We start from the raw sequence: 24,215 nt of genomic DNA on the forward strand, positions 1-24,215 counted from the left end.
TATAATAATATTGTAATAATTGGCTATAACTTGCTTGGGGAATGTTATATACAGAAAAAAAAAAATCTTTGGAAGTGTAAAACACCTAAATACAAATTTTTAAAGAAAAAAATCCAAACTTCAGAAGTTTTTGTTTGAGTACACAGTAAAAAAAAAAAACACCCAATTGTTGCTAGCGTTTTTCCGAAAATTCTGGAAATTCACTCATTTTTAGAGAAAACTAAAGGAAAATTGTAATTTTAAACTAGCTAGACATAAAGTTCAAGTTCTTATGTTTATAATGATACATGGCAATTGATGCCGACTGCTAGAATAGGTCTGAAAAAACAAGGGTTTTTAAGGGTTAATTAGATCACTGGTGTCCATGTAAACGTCGTCAGTGTTTACCGTGAACTCTCCGGTAACGGCGTCGAAGCCCACGTGAATGGTGTGCTCGAAGTCCGACGGCGGCGAGATCTCCGGACGCTCTTTGTCTCGGTCTTTCCTCCGTCCACCTGTGACGCCACACAGACAGGATTTAATCAGCATAAGTCAGTGTCGACCTAAACACACACTAGACGCGTCTGCGCTGACACCGAAACCCGAGCGTGAAACGAGGTGTTGCATCTCCACATCTACAGTAACTAAACACAGCACTGTCAAAACTAAACTATCTGTGGCTTTGAAGCGCTCTCAAATCAGCAAAACTGGCCTCAGAGCACTGCAAAACTCAAAATTAATGTAGCTTTTTAGGTTCAAATGTTGAGGAATTTAGATGCAACTCAAGTGCATTTTTAATCCTTTTCTTCAGTTTGTTTAACTCCTGCAGTGTGAGAATCTTTAGAAGAACAGATCAAATATATTAAAATTAGACTGTCAAAACTGTATTTATAATATTATTACCATACTTAGAAAAATGCTAAAAACATGGATGTTTATATAGAGCTGCAAAATCAAGGCAAAACGTATTTTAACATATACATATATATATATATATATATATATATATAATAAAATTGTTACTATTTTGTATACTTACCTTATTATGTTTATTATTAATTTTGCGCACTTTAGCCATTTTTATTTAAATGTCTATATAGTTAATAATTTAATATTTTATTTCTTAGTTTAGTTTCTGTTTTAGTAGCGTTTTTAGTTTAGAAAAATACAGATGAAAATGAGATAGATATTTTATTTATCTTAGTATTTTATTTATTTAAGTAACTTTTTATGGTTTTAGTTTTAGCAATATTACTCTGGTTTACACATAATAAAATAATTCAATAAATATACAATCAGTGTTATTTTTTTTACTTTTAAAACATTTGTTTAATTTTTCTTTTTTGTTTTAATTTAATAATCCAATTTGTTTTTTAAAAATGTAGCACTTCAGTTTAAACTTAAAAAATAAAATAATATTACTTGAATTTTATATAAGTTAATGTTAAGCAATAATATTGTATGGTTTTACTTTAGTTTTAGTTTATAACCCTGTATATAAAACAAATAAATACATAAAAAAAATCAAATGGCAAACAATTAAGCATAAAATATATTAAAAATAATAGTAATAATATTCAAATATTCAAAAAATGTTTTTATTTGAAAAATAGAATTTATTTTAATTCATTTTCTATGTAGTTTATCAATTCATTCATTTATTAGTTGTGTTTTAGTAGCATTTCTTTTATTCATGTAGAAAAATGAGAGGAAAATTAGATTTTTTTTATATTTCCCATTTTTTAATGTTGTTTTCGTATTTTAGTATGATTTATATACACATTTTACACATGCATAAATACATATTTTGTTTTATTACTTTCTAAATACCTAATTTAGTCCAATTAAGTTTTTAAATATGTATATATTTACATTTTTAAAATGTAGCACTTTAGTTTAAACAAAAAGTTAGTTTAAAAAAAACAGATGAAAATTAGATTTTATTTTGTTTCAGCTAACATTTTTACGGTTTTAGTTTTTACTATAATAACTCTGCTTTACACATAATTAAATATAATATCAATCAGTGTTATTTTGATAAATATATGATTTAATTAATTTTTATTTTTTATATTTCCCATTTTTTATTTTGTTGTGTTTTTGTCATATTACTTTCTGAATTTATTATGTAATTTCTAAAAACATCTATATATTTTTAAAATAAATTTTCAAAAATTACAATTATAAAACATTAAAATAATATTACTTTTTAAATATATCTACAGTTTTACTTTATTTTTAGCTGATAACCCGGTATATAAAACAAACAAATAAAAATACTACTGACAAAATCATTATATAATAATTTATCGAATATATTATTACAAATAATAATATTGCAAATATTCATTATATTAAAATATACAAGCTTTACTAATATATAAATATTATTCGAAAAATAAAATTATATTGAATTGCTTATTAGTGTACTAAAGACTATATATACACACTTCTAATATATAAAATTAATTATTATTAGTTTTTAGTGTTATTATTGTTATGTTATTATTATCACATATTATTATGAATAACAATATTACACATTTTAGTATATAGTACATATTAGAGATTACTATTATTATGAATAACAAATTTTAAACTCTATTAAATGAATCAAACGATTCGTGAACTAAACAAAATGATTCGCGAAGTGAATTAAATGAATCGCGAATTACACAGAATGTCCCAAAATGAATCAAATGAATCGCGAATTACACAGAATGTCCCAAAATGAATCAAATGATTCGTAACTGAATCAAATGATTCGCGAAATGAATCAAATGAATCGCGAATTACACAGAATGTCCCAAAATGAATCAAATGATTCGTAACTGAATCAAATGATTCGCGAAATGAATCAAATGAATCGCGAATTACACAGAATGTCCAAAAATGAATCAAATGATTCGTAACTGAATTAAATGATTCGCGAAATGAATCAAATGAATCGCGAATTACACAGAATGTCCCAAAATGAATCAAACGATTCGCAAACTAAATAAAATGATTCGCGAAATGAATCAAATGAATCGCGAATTACACAGAATGTCCCAAAATGAATCAAACGATTTGCGAACTAAATAAAATGATTCACAAAATAAATAAAATGAATCGCGAATTACACAGAATGTCCCAAAATGAATCAAATGATTCGTAACTGAATCAAATGATTCGCAAAATGAATCAAATGAATCGTGAATTACACAGAATGGCCCAAGATGAATCAAACGATTTGCGAACTAAATAAAATGATTCACAAAATAAATCAAATGAATCGCGAATTACACAGAATGTCCCAAAATGAATCATATGATTCGTAACTGAATCAAATGATTCGCAAAATGAATCAAATGAATCGCGAATTACACAGAATGGCCCAAAATGAATCAAATGATTCGTAACTGAATCAAATGATTCGCGAAATGAATCAAATGAATCGCGAATTACACAGAATGTCCCAAAATGAATCAAATGATTCGTAACTCAATCAAATGATTCGCGAAATCAACAAATGATTCGCGAATTACACGGAATGTCCCAAAATGAATCAAATGATTCGTAACTGAATCAAATGATACGCGAAATGAATCAAATATATCGAGAATTACACAGAATGTGAATCAAATGAATCACGAATTACACAGAATTTTCACATAATGAATCAAATGATTTGTAACTGAATCAAATGATTCGCGAAATGAAATGATTCGGTAAATGAATCAAATGAATCGCGAATTACACAGAATGTCCCAAAATGAATCAAATGATTCGTAACTCAATCAAATGATTCGCGAAATCAACAAATGATTCGCGAATTACACGGAATGTCAAAAAATGAATCAAATGATCCGTTACTGAATCTAATGATACGCAAAATGAATCGCGAATTACACAGAATGTCCCAAAATGAATCAAATGATACGTCACTGAATCAAATGATTTGCGAAATGAATAAAATGAATCGCGAATTACACGGAATGTCCCAAAATGAATCAAATGATTCGTAACTGAATCAAATGATTCGCGAAATCAACAAATGATTCGCGAATTACACGGAATCTCCCAAAATGAATCAAATGATCCGTAACTGAATCAAATGATTCGCGAAATCAACAAATGATTCGCGAATTACACGGAATGTCAAAAAATTAATCAAATGTTCGTAACTGAATCAAATGATACGCGAAATGAATCAAATATATCGAGAATTACACAGAATGTGAATCAAATGAATCACGAATTACACAGAATTTTCACATAATGAATCAAATGATTTGTAACTGAATCAAATGATTCGCGAAATGAAATGATTCGGTAAATGAATCAAATGAATCGCGAATTACACAGAATGTCCCAAAATGAATCAAATGATTCGTAACTCAATCAAATGATTCGCGAAATCAACAAATGATTCGCGAATTACACGGAATGTCAAAAAATGAATCAAATGATCCGTTACTGAATCTAATGATACGCAAAATGAATCGCGAGTTACACAGAATGTCCCAAAATGAATCAAATGATACGTCACTGAATCAAATGATTTGCGAAATGAATAAAATGAATCGCGAATTACACGGAATGTCCCAAAATGAATCAAATGATTCGTAACTGAATCAAATGATTCGCGAAATCAACAAATGATTCGCGAATTACACGGAATGTCCCAAAATGAATCAAATGATTCGTAACTGAATCAAATGATTCGCGAAATCAACAAATGATTCGCGAATTACACGGAATGTCCCAAAATGAATCAAATGATTCGTAACTGAATCAAATGATACGCGAAATGAATCAAATATATCGAGAATTACACAGAATGTGAATCAAATGAATCACGAATTACACAGAATTTTCACATAATGAATCAAATGATTTGTAACTGAATCAAATGATTCGCGAAATGAAATGATTCGGTAAATGAATCAAATGAATCGCGAATTACACAGAATGTCCCGAAATGAATCAAATGATTCACAAACTACATTTATATCCCAGGCCTCTTTGAAGAATAAAAATGTTTGCACACAGACCAGTTTCTAATTTCTGTTTCTGACAGTTTCCGCGTCAGACAAGTGATCCGTACGCACCTTTCTCAGCTCCGGAGAAGATGGAGTAGATCTTGTTGCGTTTGCGCTCCTCAGGGACGGAGGGGAGGGGCTTAGAGCTGTGATTGGCGGCCAGAGCGTCCTTCCCGCCGCCGCTGAAGATGGTGCTGCTCATCCTGACGGGCGGCGCGGGCGGCTTGTCCTCCAGATCCCCATTGTCACACATGGTCCGGGACGGGCAGAGAAAGGAAAGAAAGAAAGGAGGAGTGGGTCGAGGGGAACGTTTGCAGGTGGAGATAAAGAAAAGGAGGAGTTAGAGCTGGAGGAGCAGAAGGGAAGCACAACGGAGAGATGAGCCACGCAGACGCCTTCAGCAACAAACACAAACACACTTCAGCCTCCCTTCTTACTTTATTTCGATTCATTTAGTCACTTGTCATTATACTTTTGAGTAGGGCTGCAAAAAAGTGGAACATTCCAGTAATTTCGGAAACATTACAGTAAATTTGCATTACAAATTAAAAAGGTTATTTTTTCTATCATCATAACCATTTTAGGCGTAAATATGAAAATAGTGTGTTTGGATAAATTTAATTTTAAAAATCTTTAAATTTACAATAATAAATTACAATTAATTAACAATAGAATAATATTAATAGGAGTTTTTTAAGTGAAATAGGTAATGAAAAATAATGTCAGAATAAATTAATAATAAAAAAATTAAAAGGATTTTCAAAAATAAGAAATTATGTTTTGCATTAAAAAATGTTAAGGTGATTTTTAGGATCAATTAAAACCATTTTATGCTTAATTGTCATGAAAATTAATAAATTAACATTAATAGGATTTTTTTAACTAATTACATTTTGCATAAAGATTATTCAGACAATTTTACAACCATTTTATAATACTCATAAAATATAATGTCAGAATAAATTATTAATAATTGTCCTACAAATGAATAAAAAAAAAAAATAGTGAAATTACCTAAAAATACAATAATAATAATAAACAGGAATTATATGCCTAATTATTATTAAAATAATATCAGAATAAAAGATAAATAATAGTACAAATTTACAAAAAATAAATAAATAAAATTGTATAAATTAATAAATAATAACTAAATAACATGAAATATGCAATTTCATACTTAATCATCACAAAAATAATTACATTAATATTTATGGGAAAAAGAAATTTGATTTTTGATCACTGAAATTTTATATTTCATAAAGACAAGAACTAGAAAGAAAAAATTAACTATATTTATATTATTTGTAAAATCATAATAACCCTTTATGCTCAATTATCATGGAAATAGTGTCAGAATAAATTAATGTGAATAGTCCTAAGACTACTACTAATAATTATAACTATTAAATAATAATATTAATAAATATTATCAGATTTCTTTTAAATAACCATCATAGCCATTTTATGCTTAATTATCATAATGTCAGAACAAATAGATAATAATTGTGCTATAATTAATAATAATAATAATCAATCATTACTATTAAATGATGATAATAATAATAATTTTTAAAAAATAAGTAATTAAATTTGCATTACAAATTTTAAGGTGATTTCTAAAATCAATTAAAACCTAAATTGTCATGAAAAAATAATAAATAAATATTAATGGGAATTTTTTTATTAATTATATTTTGCATAAAGAATATTCAGACAATTTTACAACCATCATAACTATTTAATGCTTAATTATCATAAAAAAATCTGAATACATTAATAATTGTTCCAAAAACGTAAAAAACAAAGGTTATCATAACCATTTTATGCTTAATACTCACGAAAAAAGCATCAGAATAATTTAATAAAAATGATCATAAAATCAGGAAAAAACTATTACAATTTAAAAATAATAATAATAATATTATATTAACATTAATGGGAATTTTTGAATTAAGAAAATTTCCATAAAGAATATTTTAACAAATTTTATAACTATTTCTTTCCTAATTATCATATAAATAATGTTAGAAAAAATGAATAACTGTCCAAAATATAAACAAAACAAAAAATAATAACATTTCCTAACAATGCTAAAATAATAATAATAGGGATTTTAAAATGCAGTAAAAATATTAAGGTGGTTTTTAGGAGCATTAACTATTTTTTTTTAATAATTAAGCATAAAATGATGTCTGAATAAGTGAATAATAATTGTCCTAAAAATAATTAGATTACTTAAAAAAATCTAAAATAATAATAATTATGACGGGATTTGTCAAAAATAAATTATATTTTTCATTAAAAATATAAAGGTGATTCATAATCATTTCATGCCTAAATATCATGAAAATAGCATAAATGTATAAGAATTATCATCATAAAATTAACAAAAAACCATTGCAATTCAATGAATTAAATAAATTGACATTCATTGAAAATGCTTTTTTTTGGATAAAGAAAATATTCAGACTTTTACTACCATCATTACCATTTTATACTTAATTACCATAAAATAATGTCAGAATAAATTAATAATAATTGACCCAAGATTAATAACAATCAATTATTACCATTAAATAATAAAGAGAGAATTTTTAAATTAAGAACTATATTTTGCGTTAAAATTATAAAGGTGATTTCTAATCATTTCATGCCTAATTATCATGAAAATAGCATAAATGTATAAAACTCATCATAAAACGAACAAAAAACTATTATAATTAAATAAATTAAATAATATTTAATTACAAGTTAATTGTTTTTTTTGTTTTTTTTACTACCATCATAACCATTTTATACTTAATCTTTCATAAAATAATGTCAGAATATATTAATAATTGATCCAAGATTAATAATAAAATAATCAATTATTACCATTAAATAATAAAAAGATAATTTTTAAATTCAGAAATAGTATTTTGCATTAAAAATAAAGTGATTTTTTTAGATCAACACAACCAAGTTATGCTTCGTTATCATAAAAAACAGTGGCAGAATAAATAAAAACGTAATTAAAATGTAAATAAAAAATCGTAAGATTAGCAACAAGAAAACTATTACAATTAAACAAGTTATAAAATAATAAAAATAATTTTTTAATTAATTATATATGGCTTAAAGAATATTCAGATAATTTTACAACCATCTCAACCATTTCATGCTTAATTATCATAAAACCAATGTTTTTCTTACATAAACTTAACATAAAAAAAATACAAAAATGATAAATTAAAATTCAGGGGATTTTATTTTTATATTAAATAATTATTCAGAAAGATTCATAAAATATAAAATGCCAGAATACATAATAATAATAGTCCTAAAATTTTACAAATCAACTTAAATCACTTTTAAGTCATGCAAACTATAAGTTCTCTCTTCTCAAACCATAATTAATTAAATCTATAATTGCCATCCAAAGCCACAAAGCCAAAATCACCTCAGGCTTCGGAGAGCTTCTCCAGAATGAACCTCAGCCCAACTGGTTTGTTTATAATCAGCGGTTAATTACTCTATTTACTACATTAGTATCTTCCCTATTCTCTGACATGAACACACAGGATTCGCCAGCGACTTCAAGCGACACAAACGCAGAAAGAAACCCGATCCAGAAGCTGCAAGCCGCCTATAAACACACACACGCGCACATATAACAGACAAGCTGTCTCGAACCCTAGCGAGAGCCCTACATAGACAGCACTCGACGGAGGCATTCAGATGTCCCTCAGCTGCTGTGTAGGAGGGCAACACACCAGGATTTGGGACGCGGCCGGAGAATCTCGGGGTTTTGTCGCGGCTCACCTGTGAAACCGAGCGCTTACTTCAGCTGGACGCGTTCGGGCGGGCCGCTCCGGAGCTGCTGTGTCCGGGAAGAGGCCTGGGGTGAAGCAGAAGCCCCGTCTGAAGGCTATCGCCTTATTTTTGGTGTTTTTTTGTGCTGGTTTGGGGAAGGGGAGGCGCCCAGCAGCGTCTCTTTCTGCCCTCGCCTGCAGCAAACAGCGAGCGACTGTTTCCGGTGCGACGGGATTCTGGGGAAACGGCCGACAAAATAAAAGTCCCCCTAAGGGGCCGTTCACCTGTCGCGCCTAAAAACGCGTGGAAAACGCTAGGCGCGCCGCTCCGGAAGCGTCTGCCGTTGCTAAGCAACCATGGGCCGGTTGCATAAAACTGTTTTAGACTGGTCTTACAAGTTAGTCAAATATTTTTTTTCTTTAAGACGGGTCTTTACTTTGTAAGCCAGTTGCATAAAATCTTAAACTTGTCTAATTTAAAGGGATGGTTCGGAGTAGAATTGACTTCATTGCTATGCACCCCGAAGCCCATGTAAATACCCCATCCGAAGTTTTTTTTACCTTAGTCAAACATTTATGGAGATGTTAGAGTTTTTCGAATTGCTTGTTACAGGAGTGAATGGTACATGTGATGTATCTCGTAAATTGCACCACTAAACGTGCAAGTAATCTTACCAAACTTGTACAGTAGTGTTAATAGGTTATGTACTCACAAAACGCTGTGCGCCTGCGGCATTCTGAAAAGTTGAGATGTTTTTATCTCGATGCGGCGCATACCGCGCGCCTACATTTGAAATAACGAACTTGAGCGCGCAAAAGACGCTTCATGTGAACGGCCCCTAAGTCATTCGAAAAAGACTTTTAATAACCATTAATAATTATATCTCTAATAATCAGAGATTTAACTCTACAAACTCCAAACTGAGCTCATATCTTCAGACCGATCTGAGCGAGTGTGCTCTATCTTTTCTAACTGATCGGACCAAAAATGATGAGTAAAACTGGGAAAATCTTGTAGACTTTTATTAAATGTTCAAATGAGCTGAGACTTTTCGGTCCGTGTACCTACGTATAATTGGTTTTCTCGTTTTTGTTTTCAAAACAAACAAACGAATAAATGATTGGTTTATGCAATATTTACATTTTCTCGGGAACACAAAAACGAATTTCATTCATATTTTCAATTTTGTTTTCATTACACATCGTTCAAATGCAGATATTAAAAAGTCAACAAAACCAAATCGAAAAATCAAAGTTTTTTGGAAAAAAGCGCGTTTTAGTACACCGGAAGTTCTCTGCTGCCGCACATGCGGACGATTTGTGAGGATTGAATACACCTGATCGTAATGGACTCCTACGTGCTTTTTCTTGGCAATAAAAGAGTTAGTGTCAAGGATGATGACATGCGGGTCGACAGGATTTCGCAAATATTTCAGGTAAGTTAAGTTTGCGAAACTTTCAAGTGGGTTAAATTAGCCTGTTAATGAACTTGACCGTGAGATAGCAGGTTGTTTCTTATGAGTAAGACCAGACGTCTGAAATCTTTGAGATGACACTTTAATCGAGTTAACTGTTAGTGTTGTATGTATTAAAATGGTTTGAAGATAAATTGAAAACTTTGTGAAACAGCGATTTAAACGCTATAACGTTAGCACCTTCTATATAAGAATTATGGAGGCTGTAATGTAATATGTTTAACGTTGAGGAAACGCAGCCCAGTTTATTTAATAATAAAAACCAAGTTTTCACTCTATTATTATTATTATTATTATTATTATTATTATTATTATTATTAATCAAAAACCAGACATTCTAACTTAAGAGTTTAAAGTTACATATTTATTAATCTAATAATAATTATTCTTATATTTATTCTTTTTATTTTGTTGTAGGTCACCAGTGACAGTCTCTATTTGACTGATGATTCAAATGTTGCAGTATTCCCCAATGCTGAAGGGTCTTTCAGCTCATTGGAATTGACATTCAGGGCTCATTATGAAGTCCATGGTGACCCAGTACAGACTGCATCAAACACCCCAACAACCTCTGCATTTTCCTCAACGTCAGTTCAGCGACAGTTTTCTTTCACAAGGCCAGCATCAACTGGAACTTTCCTTGGAACTACACCGCGTACAAGCCGAACTTGGACAAGGTATAAAATTAATATATATGTTATATATATGTGTGTGTGTATATGTATGTTTGTTTTAAAGAATAGAATATTGATGTTGAATCCAACTGTTTATTATTAACTAGTTGGATGCATAAATACAATTCTGACTATTTGAGAATTAATCAAATTGTTTAACCTGTTTTCTAATTTTAGAGCAATAAACATTGCGGAAGTGCAGGATGGAAAACCAGTTCCAAAAAGTGTGGTGGTAGTGAGGTTTTCTGAAACTGAGGCCAATGTCCCGGGCATTGTTCAAAAGCTTCAAGTTGACTTGAGGGCAACAGAATGTCCTATCTTGCTTGACTCGAACTGGAATGAAATAATGGATTCAGAAGGAACACGAGGTAGCCAATACAACTACAGTTCCCAAGAAAAAGGACTTTTTTTTTTTATTTTTTTATTTTATTTTATTTTTTTAAATTTAGTTGGCTGTAATAACCTCCCAAAAACTTGGAATACAAGTATAATAGTTTATAGAACATCCAAATTAAACCATTTTGAAACAGTAACCAGGTGACCTATTAGAGTTTTGTGTATGGATATAAAATGAGCATCTCAGTTTTGCGAAGTAAACCTGGATCATGGCTTATTTTATGCCAAAAGTCGAGCAGTTTTAAATCCTAAATTACATTTCTTAAAGCAAAATTTCTAAGAACTTCATCTTTAATCAAAAAAACTGATAAAATATTGTGAGAAGATTAAGGGATTCCAAAGGAGTCTCAGTTTGTGCAGAAGACGTATTCTTTATATTGCATTTTACAGTGTGTGTTTTTGTTTTTGTTTTTTTAAGGTTCCCAGTATTGGAGGCAAAACTCTAGAAAAATTAATGCCATGCTGACTAGCGACTTTACCAGGCTTCAACACAGAAGGAAAAGGATAAGGTGATTGATAGATCTATAAACGGGATGCTTTTAGATGAACATGAAAGTCTTTGTAATGTGTGTAATTAGTGATCTAGTTACAAAAGATGATAATTTGTCTTTTCTTTATGCAGGGAAGAAGATTCTGGGCTGCAGGACATTTTAGAAAAGGTTGAGGAGGTGTTGGAGGCATCGCAAGGCCTGGAGAGTGTTTCTGTCACAATCAGAGAGCTCACTGCACTGGCCGCTTTAGAAAGGAGCAAAATCAGCACACAGCAGGCATCACAGCTCAAGGAGGCCTTCACCTGCCTTGTCTGTAGAGGTACAGTATAGAACACCAGGAGCATGATGTATTAAAGTTACAATTCTCTGTAACACTTTACTTGAGGTTGTTCCTGATGCATGTTATAAATATGATTATTATTAAGTGTCAATAATTCAGTTGTCATTTTAAATGCAAAGATGACTGTGTTTGACATGTCTTTATGACATCTTGACAACCAAATGGATCATAACCCGTCTTTGTAATGAAAACTTGACATTACCAAGGTAACATAACTTGTCATAAATTAGTCATATCACGAGGCCATTATTTTATCATGAATTTTATAACACCTCCATTAATATTTTTCTTGACCTCAACTAAAGTATTCCAATCCAAGTGGCATTCTGCTTGTTCTACCGAAAGTGATCAGAAAAATATTCATGGCACTTAAAATGGCTTCATGATGATCAGGTTTATGACAGATTTGAAGGTTTATGACAGATATGAAGTCTTGTTGTCTTGGTAATGACAAGTTGTCATAATCATGCATAACATCTTATTCACGACGTGTAAAGGTTTCAGGACGATGTTATAAACACCCCTTTAAGTAAAGTGTTACCCAATTTGCTACACCCTTTAGTGTTTATGAAAAACTTGTAAATGTGTATGTAATTGCAGTGTCCAGACTGTATTTTCAAATTGGCAACCTGAAATGACCTAGTAATGAACATCCTAAAAGATCAATACATTTTATTAAAATATTAGCTCAGGTCCACTTATTGGAATGGACCAGGCAATAAATATGTACAACATTCCTAAAAAGTCTGGTATTTTAATACATATCCTCCATGTTTTTACAGACCTCATCAATGAGCCAATGCTGTCAGAATGTTGCCGGAGCATCATTGGTTGCAGAGCTTGTATTGAGGAGTGGGCACTGAACTCAAATCAGTGCTTAAAGTGTCGGTCTGAGTGTTCACTACTAAACATTGTTCGGATCGCTGGTCTGTCAACCGTGATAGATATTATCAGAGAGATGTAATTTCAAAACACCCGTAAATGTTTCAATACATCTAGTACAACAGTGCTGCAGCTTATGCAGACCACAAAAAGTTCTGTTCAATTGTTCAAGAAAGTAGTTTAAAAGAAGTTTAAGTTGTAAAAACACAAACCCAAATCTTTTTCTCTAGTAACTTGGTAAAATGGTTCTGTAGTTTTTGAAATGTTACACACAGACAAAAAAAAGACTGTTACAATTGGAGTGTGACATTGTTTAATGACTCTGATTTAATAAATGTTATAAGCAAGTATGGAACATGCTGGTTTATTTCCCCCCCCACTCAAACTACCTGCTGGTTGTAAGCATCTGAATTATCAAGAACTTGAAACATTAATCTATTAAGACCATTTAATTAACTTTTTAGTCTATAACATTAGATTTATAATGGGAAGAATTAAATTAACTGTTACAAAGAGTACAAGAAACACAAACCTCAACTCTTTAAGCATTGGAATATCTGCGAGTTACATCAATGAGGCACATAACTGCCTCCTGAAAGTTTCTGTAGTTGTTGTGAGCTACACTGTTGTACAGAATGGGCAGGTCAGGAAATTGTTCAATGAAGGATTGCTCAGCATGTGCACAGTCCTCTTCTGTTGAGAACGGGTAGATGCCAAATGTTGTTGGTGTGGTCAGTGAGGATCCCATCTCTTCAAAGTACAAGTTAGCAGCAGCTGTGGAATTGGGTAGCAGGTCTTCACTTATCTTTTTAAAACAACCACCTTCCCCTAGGGCATTTGGAACACCTCTACCTAGGTAGTTAAATATAATTAATATGTGAAAAAAAATATAAGGTATATACACACATATATACATATATATATATATATATATATATATAATAAAATACCTGGAATTCTATGGGCATTCCAGGAGTTCACTACTCTTTCAACACCAATGCGTCCCATCTGGCAGACAAGCTCAGACACACAGTAGCGACTAATGGGGTCCTCCATGTCTAGCACTTCTTGGTCTGTTAGCTGAATTAATGCCTCCTTCAGAGGGTAGTTGACCCGGTTGTTTATCTCAGGCCATAGTCGTTCAATCCTGTGGTTCTGTGTTAAATTAAGTAATGATCTTAGTCCAAAAATTGTATTCATATTGAATAGCTGCATCAAAAACATTAACTTCTCTGGGACTAACGAGAGGATTGTAAAAAATAATAAGGTAAGTTATAAAAATAACTACTTGCCTTTGTTGAAGGTGTCTGCTTATAAGGCTCCCTGTCTGTATTATATCTGTATGCTGACAGGATCTCCTGCATAAACAGACATAAATAAAATTCTTTCCCAAAGTCAACACGTACTTGGTCCCACATTCCATTGAATAGAACTGCTGGTCTGAAAAACAGTATGAAAATCATTGTGTAAAATTGTTAAAATTATAAAAGCTTAAAAAACAATTATAATACAAATGCACACTGAGTTTAATGACTATCAAATATACAGATTTAATAACAAATAGTATTTTAATGTCTTGGTGGCTAATAACAGAGGTCTTTTTTGTTTGTTTATTTGTCCATTCCAACTAACCTGTATACCTCCTCATAGATGGTAAGGTTGTTCTTGATAGGCATTGTTGCATGCCCAACGACTTTGAAGCTGTATCCATCAACTGCGATCACATGTGTAACTCCAAACATTACGAGTTTCTCGTTTTGGTCAATGTGCATTTTGTGACCAAAATATTCAGCATGGTATGGAACTGGGTTTAAGTTCCGTGCTCCCTGGGAGAGTAAATGGCAATCTTTGTAGTGAGTTTCATGGTTGATTAAGGTTTAAAATATATATATATATATAAATACAACATACGTGCACATAGTACAGTACAAATAGAACATTATAAAGCATCATCTCTCTTCACTAAAAACACCTGTAAACGAGCTTGGTGAGCAGGTTGATTGACAAGCCTCAGTGCTGCTCCCACGCGCCGTTCTGAAGCGCCGAGACCCTTTGAAGCCAGGTAGCCCGTCATCATTTTTCGCCCAAAGGAGGGTCCGGTCTGTAAAAAGTAACAAAATTGAACATGTTAGCCAGTGAAATCATATCTGGCAAACCGAATAGATTTCTTAATTGGTAGTAGTAGCAGCGGCGGCAGACAGTAATATAAAAAAACATACGTAGCCTACCTCTCGAATAGCACTGGCCACTGCCACCTCCAGATGTTCATCCGTCAAACGACCCCTGTTTCTCAGGTTGCGGTCGCCAAGAAACTTTTTTATGTTTGCCACTGAATGTCCTCTTTTTGTTCCAGAAGACGCTAAGGCAGCGGAAATATCTGAATATGTTGCCCCGTTGTTTACCATGTTTACAATCAATCCGGTGCAATTATCCAGCACAGATGCCATTTCTCCTGATTAGCCTGTTTAACGTTACGCCCGTCGCAAGTGAAAACCTTCAGCGGCAGCAGAGAGCTTCCGGTGTACTAAAACGCGCTTTTTTCCAAAAAACTTTAATTTTTCGATTTGGTTTTGTTGACTTTTTAATATCTGCATTTGAACGACGTGTAATGAAAACAAAATTGAAAATATGAATGAAATTCGTTTTTGTGTTCCCGAGAAAATGTAAATATTGCATAAACCAATCATTTATTCGTTTGTTTGTTTTGAAAACAAAAACGAGAAAACCAATTATACGTAGGTACACGGACCATTATGATAATAATAATTTCATTCTGTTTCAAAAATGAAAAAAAAAAAGAATGAAAAAAAAAAATCAGTTTTAGTATTTTTGTCTGTGGGTAAAAAGAGAGCTTTAATAATTATGTGGGCGGCAATGAAAAGCCACTTTTCAACTCAACCTGTCTTTACTGTCTATCGCATCATCCAGAATAAATACAAATACAAAAATACAAAAAAAAAAAAAATCTAGCTTAATTTCGTGTTTCCTTTTCTCAAACAAAACGAAATAATATTAATAATAATAATAATAATAATAATAATTAAGCTATTATTATTATTAGGCCTATTATTATATTTTTTATTATGAATTATATTTATTTCTGCTTGTATTTCGATTTGCTGTTAAATCAATCAAAAAGTCAATTATTCAGAATTAACAGTTTTGATTATCTTAAGATTTTATAATAAAAATAATAATACACCTAATAATAATAATAATAAGCATAATAAAAATTTGAGTGGCCTATTATTATTATTATTTCATTTTGCTTGAGAAACGGAAAAACAAAAAGCTCGATTTTTCGTATTTTTGTTCGTGGATAAAACACATGAGCTTATTGCATGAATATTAATTTAACATGCCTGGGCGGCCTTGATACTTAGTATGATTATATACAAATGATAAATTATTTATTATACATTATTAAATTTTAAATTTAGCTGAATCAAGCCACAAATCTGTATTTAAGACTGTACACTACCTCTTGTTGGATTTATACGAATTAAATAAACACAATTTTGTTTTCGATTCTTTTATTGACGTAGACCTTTCAAACTGCATAGAGACATAAATTGCGAGAGCGCACGCTGTATTTTTACAAAGGCAATTTGTAACGTTTTGTTGTTATTGTGGAAGTACATAAAATAAAGCAAACTTTTATGTTTCTTTCCTCTGTAATCACAATGTAAGGGATCGTGCAGTGTTGCGCTTCATATATGAGACTTGCAAAGAAACGTTATTGTGACTAATTTGCAGAGCGGTACATCAGACGAACACGTATTCTGCGGCTCCTCCAGCCACTCACGCTTGTGTTTTCTTCACTTACATTTTGGCCAAAACTGAAATGGTAAAATAGTTTCACACAGTAAAAAACAAGGTCAGTACCAAATAGAGGCTTTGGGCGTTTGTAAAGTGAAATACACAACGGAGAAATTTATTTTCTGACACCTTCAGATCAAATCCAAGGCGAGCATCAGGCTTTATCAAAGCCAATAAAACATTTAACGCGTCCTCTGTGTGTTTTACACACTTTTTAAACATGATTTTCATTCTAAACTGTGTAAAACACATAAAGGCAATTATTAAAGGTGCAGTTGTTAAAAACAAAACATGGACTTAATTAAGATTTAAAAAAAGCAAGTAAAGCTCAAAATCCATATAATAACTTTAATTTTAATACATGCAAACACTGCACATTCTATTCTAAATCAAAGCAAAAAGAACAAAACTATCAAATGTGTTATTATTTTAGAGAGAGAGAATAAAAATTGAATTATAGGCTGTTAAAAAAATAGCTGTGCTTTTCTTTACTACATAAAACATTTACTGTTTAAACTGACAAATGTATGAAGATTCAGCTTTCTTGTGAATCACTGAACTAATATTTAATTGTATAACTATGGTTTCTGAGAACTACTTCACATCTGTGTTGCACGGAGTCGATCAACTTCTGGCGACTTCTGAGAACAGGTATTTCAGCCCAGAATCATTGCACTACACACTACAATTCACCTGCATTTTTTGGTTTTGCCTCAGAAACTTCTCGGGTTACTTGACTGTAACCCTGTTCCCTTAAAAAGCGGGAACGAGATGCTGTGTATCAATACGCTAATGGGAGAACGTTCTTTGTTCGACCGGTTGTGAAGCATCTGTGTCAAATACGCCAAGAATTGGCCTAAATAACCTCGGTAGGTGACGTAATTAATTGTACGCACCTGCGGGTTATAAATAGATGTGAAACGAACACACCTTCAGGTTATGCCTTTGTCTGAAAGGACGTCCAGGCACGCCTGCAGTGCGGCATTGAGGTGCAGCATCTCGTTCCCGCTTTTTAAGGGAACAGGGTTACAGTCAAGTAACCCGAGAAGTTCCCTACCAAAAGCTACACTCGATGCTGCGTATCAATACGCTAATGGGAACGAGAATACCAACGCCGCCGCACTGGAAGTGTCTGGGCCCCTCAAGGTTGTGTAGTGTGTGCGCACAAACATTGAAGAGGTCTCAGACATGACTGTGGGATGTTGACTCAAGGACATGCGAGCCCGGAGTAGCATGGACATCCAAACTATATAATCTGATAAATGTGTGCGGGGAGGACCAGCCTGCCACATCACACACTTGCTGTAAGGGGGCACCTCTTGCTACAGCCGTGGAGGATGAAACCCCCCTGGTTGAATGAGCCCTAAGTCCTAGAGGTGGAGCTTGATTGCGCACCTCTTAGGCTAGAGCAATAGCATCCTTCACCCAATGTGAAATTGTCCGTTTAGTGGCGGCCGCCCCCCGGTTGCGGCCTCCATAACATATGAAAAGCTGCTCTGATTTACGCCACTGGCCTGTGCGGTGGACGTAAATCTGAAGAGCACGTACTGGACACAGTAAGTGAAGTCTTTCCTGCTCCGGTGTTGTGAACGGCGGAGGGCAGAAGGCTTCAAGAATGACTGGATTTACAGTCGAGAAAAGAACTTTCGGAAGATATGTAGGGTGAGGGTGCAAAATGGCCTTCACTAGCCCAGGGGCAAAATCTAAGCAGGATGGTGAAGTTGCCAGAGCCTGCAAATCCCCAATTCTCTTGAGAGAAGTAATAGCTATCAGAAAAACCATCTTTAGAGTCAGAAACCTGACATGGGCTGACTCTAGTGGTTCAAATGGGGTCCCAACCAGACCTTCAAGCACTATGGCTAAATCCTATGAAGGGATTGTAGCTCTTGTGGGCGGCCTCAAGCGCCTAGCTCCACGGATGAAGCGGAGGACTAGTGGATGCTTTCCTACTGACAGCCCATCAGTCAGAGCGTGGCAAGCCGAAATGGCGGCCACATAAACTCTGAGAGTAGCAGGACTTATACCTGCGGAAATTTTTTCTTGCAGAAACTCCAGCACTGAAACGACCTGACAGTGAACTGGGTCTGCATGGTGTGACATACACCAATTCTCAAAAACACTCCATTTGAGGGCATAACTCTTTCTAGTGGAGGGAGCCCTAGCACTTAGAATAGTGTTTATTACGTTAGCTGGAAGCTCAGCGTCCCTCAGTTGGTCCCCCTCAGGGGCCAGACATGAAGGTTCCAGAGCTCGGGCCGGGGATGAAATATTGTCCCCTGAGCCTGAGACAGGAGATCTCTCCTGACCGGAATCGCCCATGGCGAGCCATCGAGGAGAGATATTAGATCTGAGAACCACACTCTGGTCAGCCAATGGGGCGCTATCAGGAAGAGGCGACACCTTTGTTGATAGACCTTGGCCAGGACTCCCGGAAGCAGAGCGATCGGGGGAAATGCGAAAAGACGCAGTCTGGGCCACGGATGGGCCATCGCGTCCAGACCCAGGGGAGCTGGAAGAGTCAGAGAGAAGTAGAGGGGACATTGTGCTGTCTCCTGTGAAGCAAAGAGGTCCACCTCTGCTTCGTAAAATCTTTCCCAGATTTGACTGACTACTTCAGGGTGGAGTTTCCATTCCCCGTTTATCACAGCTTGTCTGGACAGCAAGTCTGCTCCCACATTCATATGCCCAGGAATGTAAATCGCTCTGAGGGACAGGAACCTGTCCTGTACCCAAAGCAGATGCTGCTGCGCTAGCCTGTTCAGGCGGCGCGACCGCAGTCCGCCCTGGCGATTTATATAAGAGACCACCGCTGTGTTGTCCACCCGCACTAGGACATGGTAGCCCCTTAACTGCTGGAGGAAGTATTTCAGGGCCCGAAATACAGCCATCATTTCGAGGCAATTGATGTGCCAGTCGAGAAGATGACCTCTCCAGATCCCCTGGGCTGGACGGCCATCTAAGACCGCACCCCAACCCGTGAGGGAAGCGTCTGTCGTTAGCATCTTGCGACGACAACACGGACCTAGAGTGGGACCCAAAGTCAGAAACCGGGGTCTGAACCACATAGAAAGGGTACGAAGCCCCTGGCGTGTAACCCTTATTTGCCTCTGGGGATTGGCCCTTGGATGAAATCCCCTGGCTCTGAGCCACAACTGAAACGGTCTCATGTGCAGAAGGCCCAAAGGTATCACCGTGGATGCAGCTGCCATGAGACCCAGAACTCTCTGAAAGTAATGAACAGTAATGTTCTGGCCTAGCTTGATGTTCTTTAGGGTGTTTAGAATGGATTCGACACGCGCAGGTGACAACTGTGCCTGCATTGCGATCGCATCCCATACAACCCCCAGATATGTTGTCCTCTGGGCAGGAGAGAGAACGCTTTTCTTGGCGTTGAGTCTCAACCCCAGAGAATCGAGATGAGCTAGGACGACATCCCAATGTCGAAGCGCTAGCTCTTGGGACTGGGCCAGAATGAGCCAGTCGTCTATGTAGTTCAAAATGCGGATGCCCTGGAGTCGTAGAGGAGCCAGAGCTGCATCCATGCATTTTGTATACGTGCGGGGTGACAAGGCTAGGCCGAAGGGAAGAACCCGATATTGGTAAGCTTCGCCCCCGAAAGCGAACCTCAGGAACCTCCTGTGTTGTGGCAATATTTCTATATGAAAGTAAGCGTCCTTGAGATCGATTGTCACGAACCAATCTCCTGGCTGGATCAAGGAAACAATCATCTTGATTGTTAGCATTTTGAACTTGTAAGTTCTTAGATAGCGGTTCAGCCCGCGAAGATCCAAAATTGGACGCAACCCCCCATCTTTCTTGGGAACCAGGAAGTATCGGCTGTAATAGCCTGACTCTCTGTCTGGCAGAGGAACATGTTCTATGGCCCCTTTTTCCAGCAGAGTCTGCAACTCCTGTGTCAATAACTGCGCTCGTTCCGGTTTCACGGAAGTGGAGACCACGCCGTTGAAACATGGAGGACGATGTGCAAACTGAATCCTGTAGCCCTTTTCTACAGTCTTTACGACCCATGGAGAGATATCTGGCAGTAGTTTCCACGCTGCCAGTTTCTCTGAAAGGGGCACAAGTTTTGACACCTCGCTTGGATGGAGGGGTGTTAGATGTGCGGTGTCCTGAATCGAGGCAGGAGGCAACCGACCATGTAACACTTCGCTGGAGACTGCTGTTTCCTGAAACGCCAAAAGCGGCAGAGATTTTACAGCGGTCTCCTGGGGGTGCCGGGAAGGAGCCCCTATTTTCTGCTGGATTTTTACGCGCCCCTCCCCGGGGGGGCATACCCCCACGGTTCTGGGCGCAAAACCTTCAGGACCTCTTTTTAGAGAGGATGCTTCTAAGGTCCGGTCTCTTAGACGCAGCTTGAGAAGTGCGGCGAGCTGTCCCCCATTCTTTGCGAGGAGGTGCACGACTCGCCACACTCTCCTTCTGGGCTTTACGCCTCAGTGAGACCGGACCTGGTCGGGACTGGGTGGCCGACAGTCCCGGCGCTTGAGCACGGCGGGGAAGAAACCTCACAAACGCCTCTTCGTGACTCTTCGCCTCCCGGAACCTAGTGACGACGGTGTCAACAGCGCCGCCAAATAGGCCGGAAGGCGAGAGGGGGGCATCAAGGAGGAATGATGCCTGTGAGGTTGAGCCACAGGTGTCTCTCCGTGGTAACCATAGCAGCCATAGAACGGCCAATAGCACGGGCCGTCTGCTTGGTCGCACGGAGAGACAGGTCTGTGGCTCGGCGCAGTTCGAGAAATGCCTCTTCATCAATAGACCTGCCGGTGCTCAAGTCTTTAAGCAGGTCAGCCTGGTACGCCTGCAAGATGGCCATGGTGTGCAGGGCAGCATCAGCCTGACCCGCTGCCTGAAATGCTTTCCCCACCAGCGAAGATGTCATTCATTCGAGCGTTTGGGGGTCTCAGACTCCTTTGGCCAGTCGCACTTTCGATGTCTAATTCCACAGAAGCCAGAGATGAGGTGTCCTCCATCCGTTCAGAAGAAGCACCGGGGTGCGCTTCAGAAACGGACGGTAAAACTTCCTAATCTGGTGAGAGCACAAGAGAAAGGGGCGTGCCCGTCTCACGTGCCTCAGCCAGATCAACACGCGACCCCCAGGATCTTAACGAGGGAGCAGCGGCTCGCCCTTCTCTGAAAAAGGCGAGCCGCGCACGAAGCACTTTGATAGACAAAACATCGCAGTGCTCGCATTCTCCCTCGAGCCCGAGAGCAGCGTGCTCCTCACCCAAACACTCGAAGCAAAAATCATGTGGATCGTCATCAGAGATGAGCCTGACACACGGAGGCACACATCTCTTCAACTCAGACTTGGTAAGCTTTTCTATTTTACTATTTTTCTATTACTTTCGCTTTGCTTTGCTTTACTTTACTTTACTTTACTTTACTTTACTTTACTTTACTTTCGTTTTGCTCTGATGCACGCACACACACACACAACAGGGTCCTTGAAGACAAATAAACCTGAAGGTGTGTTCGTTTCACATCTATTTATAACCCGCAGGTGCGTACAATTATTTTACGTCACCTACCGAGGTTATTTAGGCCAATTCTTGGCGTGTTTGACACACATGCTTCACAACCGGTCGAACAAAGAACGTTCTCCCATTAGCGTATTGATACACAGCATCGACTGTAGCTTTTGGTAGGGAACAGCATTTTTTATGTCACCCCAGAAGTTGTCTGTTGGATTAAAGTCTGGGGATTGGGTTGGCCACTCCATAACTTTAACAAGATGAAATTACATGTATATGATAACATTATACATGATATAAACTATTCTACACTAGAGGGGCAGTAAACAAATAGGCCTACAATTTATTTATTTTTAATTTTTTATCTAAATATAAAAGCTTGTACAAACTTTCACTGTTTTAACTGCTTTTTGTTTAAAGGAAAATCATGTAGTATTAATTTAATGCTCCACTTCCATCCTAAAAAAAAAAATGTTGTTTTTATTATTAGTAATTGTTTTTTTTGTTTTTTTTGCAGAACTTACATTTGTGAAAATGAAATTTTGCATTTAAGATTTGTCATGTAGACGTGACTGTGGTTTTATTTGCTGTTCTTCAGGGAATAAATGCAATACATGTTTACATAAAAAAATACATATTTACAAATAATACATATGCCCATAGCAAAACAAAATGATTATCAATATTTTGTACAATTAAAATCACAGAGATTTTGCCAACATCAATAAAATCAATATCAGATTTAAATTTGACCAAATATTATTTATATATATATATATATATATTATTATTTTTATTTTTTTTTTTTTTTTTGCCAGACACAAATAAACTTCTCAACAATATGATTGACTTCTACTGGACTAAACTTAACCACACGGCAACAGATAACAAATGCATCTCAAATGTACATAATATAATTTTAAAAAAGGAAAGCATTTATCTTCACAAAAGAAAACCAAAATAATAAAGAAATAGAACTCTTGAAAGTAATTTGTGGCTTACAGACGCACTAGCAGCATTATAACTTGTACTTGTAACTGTTGTCTCTCTTCACGAACACATCCTGAAAATAGTTGAATAGCGCCATGTACCATTACTGAACTATACTTATAACCAAAAATAATTAAGAAGTTTTAAAATGTTGTCCTGGATGTGAAATTTGAGGACAGAGATTAATTTCTCTGCACAGTTACTTAGTCGAGCAGTTAAATCAGCTTAATGAAACTATAATCACACTAAATATTATCACACAATTTTTTTTAAGGTTGTTTAGAGTTTTGTTTTCACATCCAGATGAAAGGAAATAGTTGTTGTTGTTGTTGTTGTTGTTGTTTTGTTTGTTTGTTTTCACTGTTGAGCATTTCCACTGTCATTGGAAGAATGTCATTTAGATTATTTTGTCATATTCATATGGTAATCCATGGACTCTGCAGAGAAAAGAGAATATAAAGTTTCACTGAAAATATGCTACTGACAAATGCTTAGCAAATATGAAATGTGTTTCATGAGTCTGAGATATAAAGTATTGCTTTACTTACAGTTCTTAATATATCTGATGTTGTAGGCAACAGGTTCTCTGATATTGAAGCCCAGGTAGAAAGACACCTGACCTGGTTTGTACACACTGACCCAGTTGTTAGGGGTGACTTGAATCTGTTGCCCATCGATAACAACAAACACTTGATTATTCTCAACCTTCCCGTTGATACGCTGAAGACATTCGACTTCTGCTTTTTCATGTCCTTCAGTGAGCAGCTCCAGATCCATTTGATCTAGTTTTGAGGCATGAATCTCTCTCCGCAAACCATTTTCGTTCCCTAAGAAGAACAGAGGCACCAGGTAACGA

The 24,215-nt window shown here is 35.5% G+C and overlaps 2 protein-coding genes across 4 annotated transcripts in view; both read right to left on the reverse strand.

Moving 5' to 3' along the window:
- The window catches only part of LOC141331770 (serine/threonine-protein kinase PAK 2-like), a 28,079-nt gene extending 19,089 nt beyond the window's left edge, over positions 1-8,990 (reverse strand). Inside the window, exons 1-3 of one of the 3 annotated variants that reach the window (XM_073836798.1) lie at positions 8,828-8,990; positions 5,073-5,349; positions 388-494 (exon numbers count right to left, since the gene is read on the reverse strand). In XM_073836798.1, the coding sequence (XP_073692899.1) occupies positions 388-494; positions 5,073-5,256 (291 nt within the window). In that variant the 5' untranslated portion in view covers positions 5,257-5,349; positions 8,828-8,990. Of the gene's footprint in view, positions 1-387; positions 495-5,072; positions 5,350-8,807 lie in introns of all 3 variants that reach the window. The other 2 variants (XM_073836799.1, XM_073836797.1) reach the window with 2 other exon arrangements.
- Positions 8,991-13,359: 4,369 nt separating this feature from the next.
- On the reverse strand, positions 13,360-15,779 carry LOC141332389 (uncharacterized). The gene is made up of 6 exons (XM_073837530.1): positions 15,284-15,779; positions 15,028-15,156; positions 14,688-14,881; positions 14,348-14,495; positions 14,006-14,210; positions 13,360-13,907 (listed from the first exon to the last, which is right to left on the reverse strand). Exons 1-6 carry the CDS (start codon positions 15,500-15,502, stop codon positions 13,597-13,599), a joined length of 1,206 nt encoding a protein of 401 aa, XP_073693631.1. The 5' UTR covers positions 15,503-15,779; the 3' UTR covers positions 13,360-13,596.
- Between the last annotated feature and the right edge of the window lie 8,436 nt (positions 15,780-24,215).

Source organism: Garra rufa, chromosome 3 (assembly GCF_049309525.1).
Source record: "Garra rufa chromosome 3, GarRuf1.0, whole genome shotgun sequence".
Taxonomy (NCBI): domain Eukaryota; kingdom Metazoa; phylum Chordata; class Actinopteri; order Cypriniformes; family Cyprinidae; genus Garra; species Garra rufa.

Coding starts and splice junctions, on each gene's coding strand:
- LOC141332389 (XM_073837530.1), bottom strand. CDS start 15,502: ATGGCATCTGTGCTGGATAATTGCACCGGATTGATTGTAAACATGGTA. Junction 15,157..15,283: donor TGGCCAGTGCTATTCGAGAG/GTAGGCTACGTA, acceptor TACTTTTTACAG/ACCGGACCCTCCTTTGGGCG. Junction 14,496..14,687: donor ATCTATGAGGAGGTATACAG/GTTAGTTGGAAT, acceptor ACTGTTTTTCAG/ACCAGCAGTTCTATTCAATG.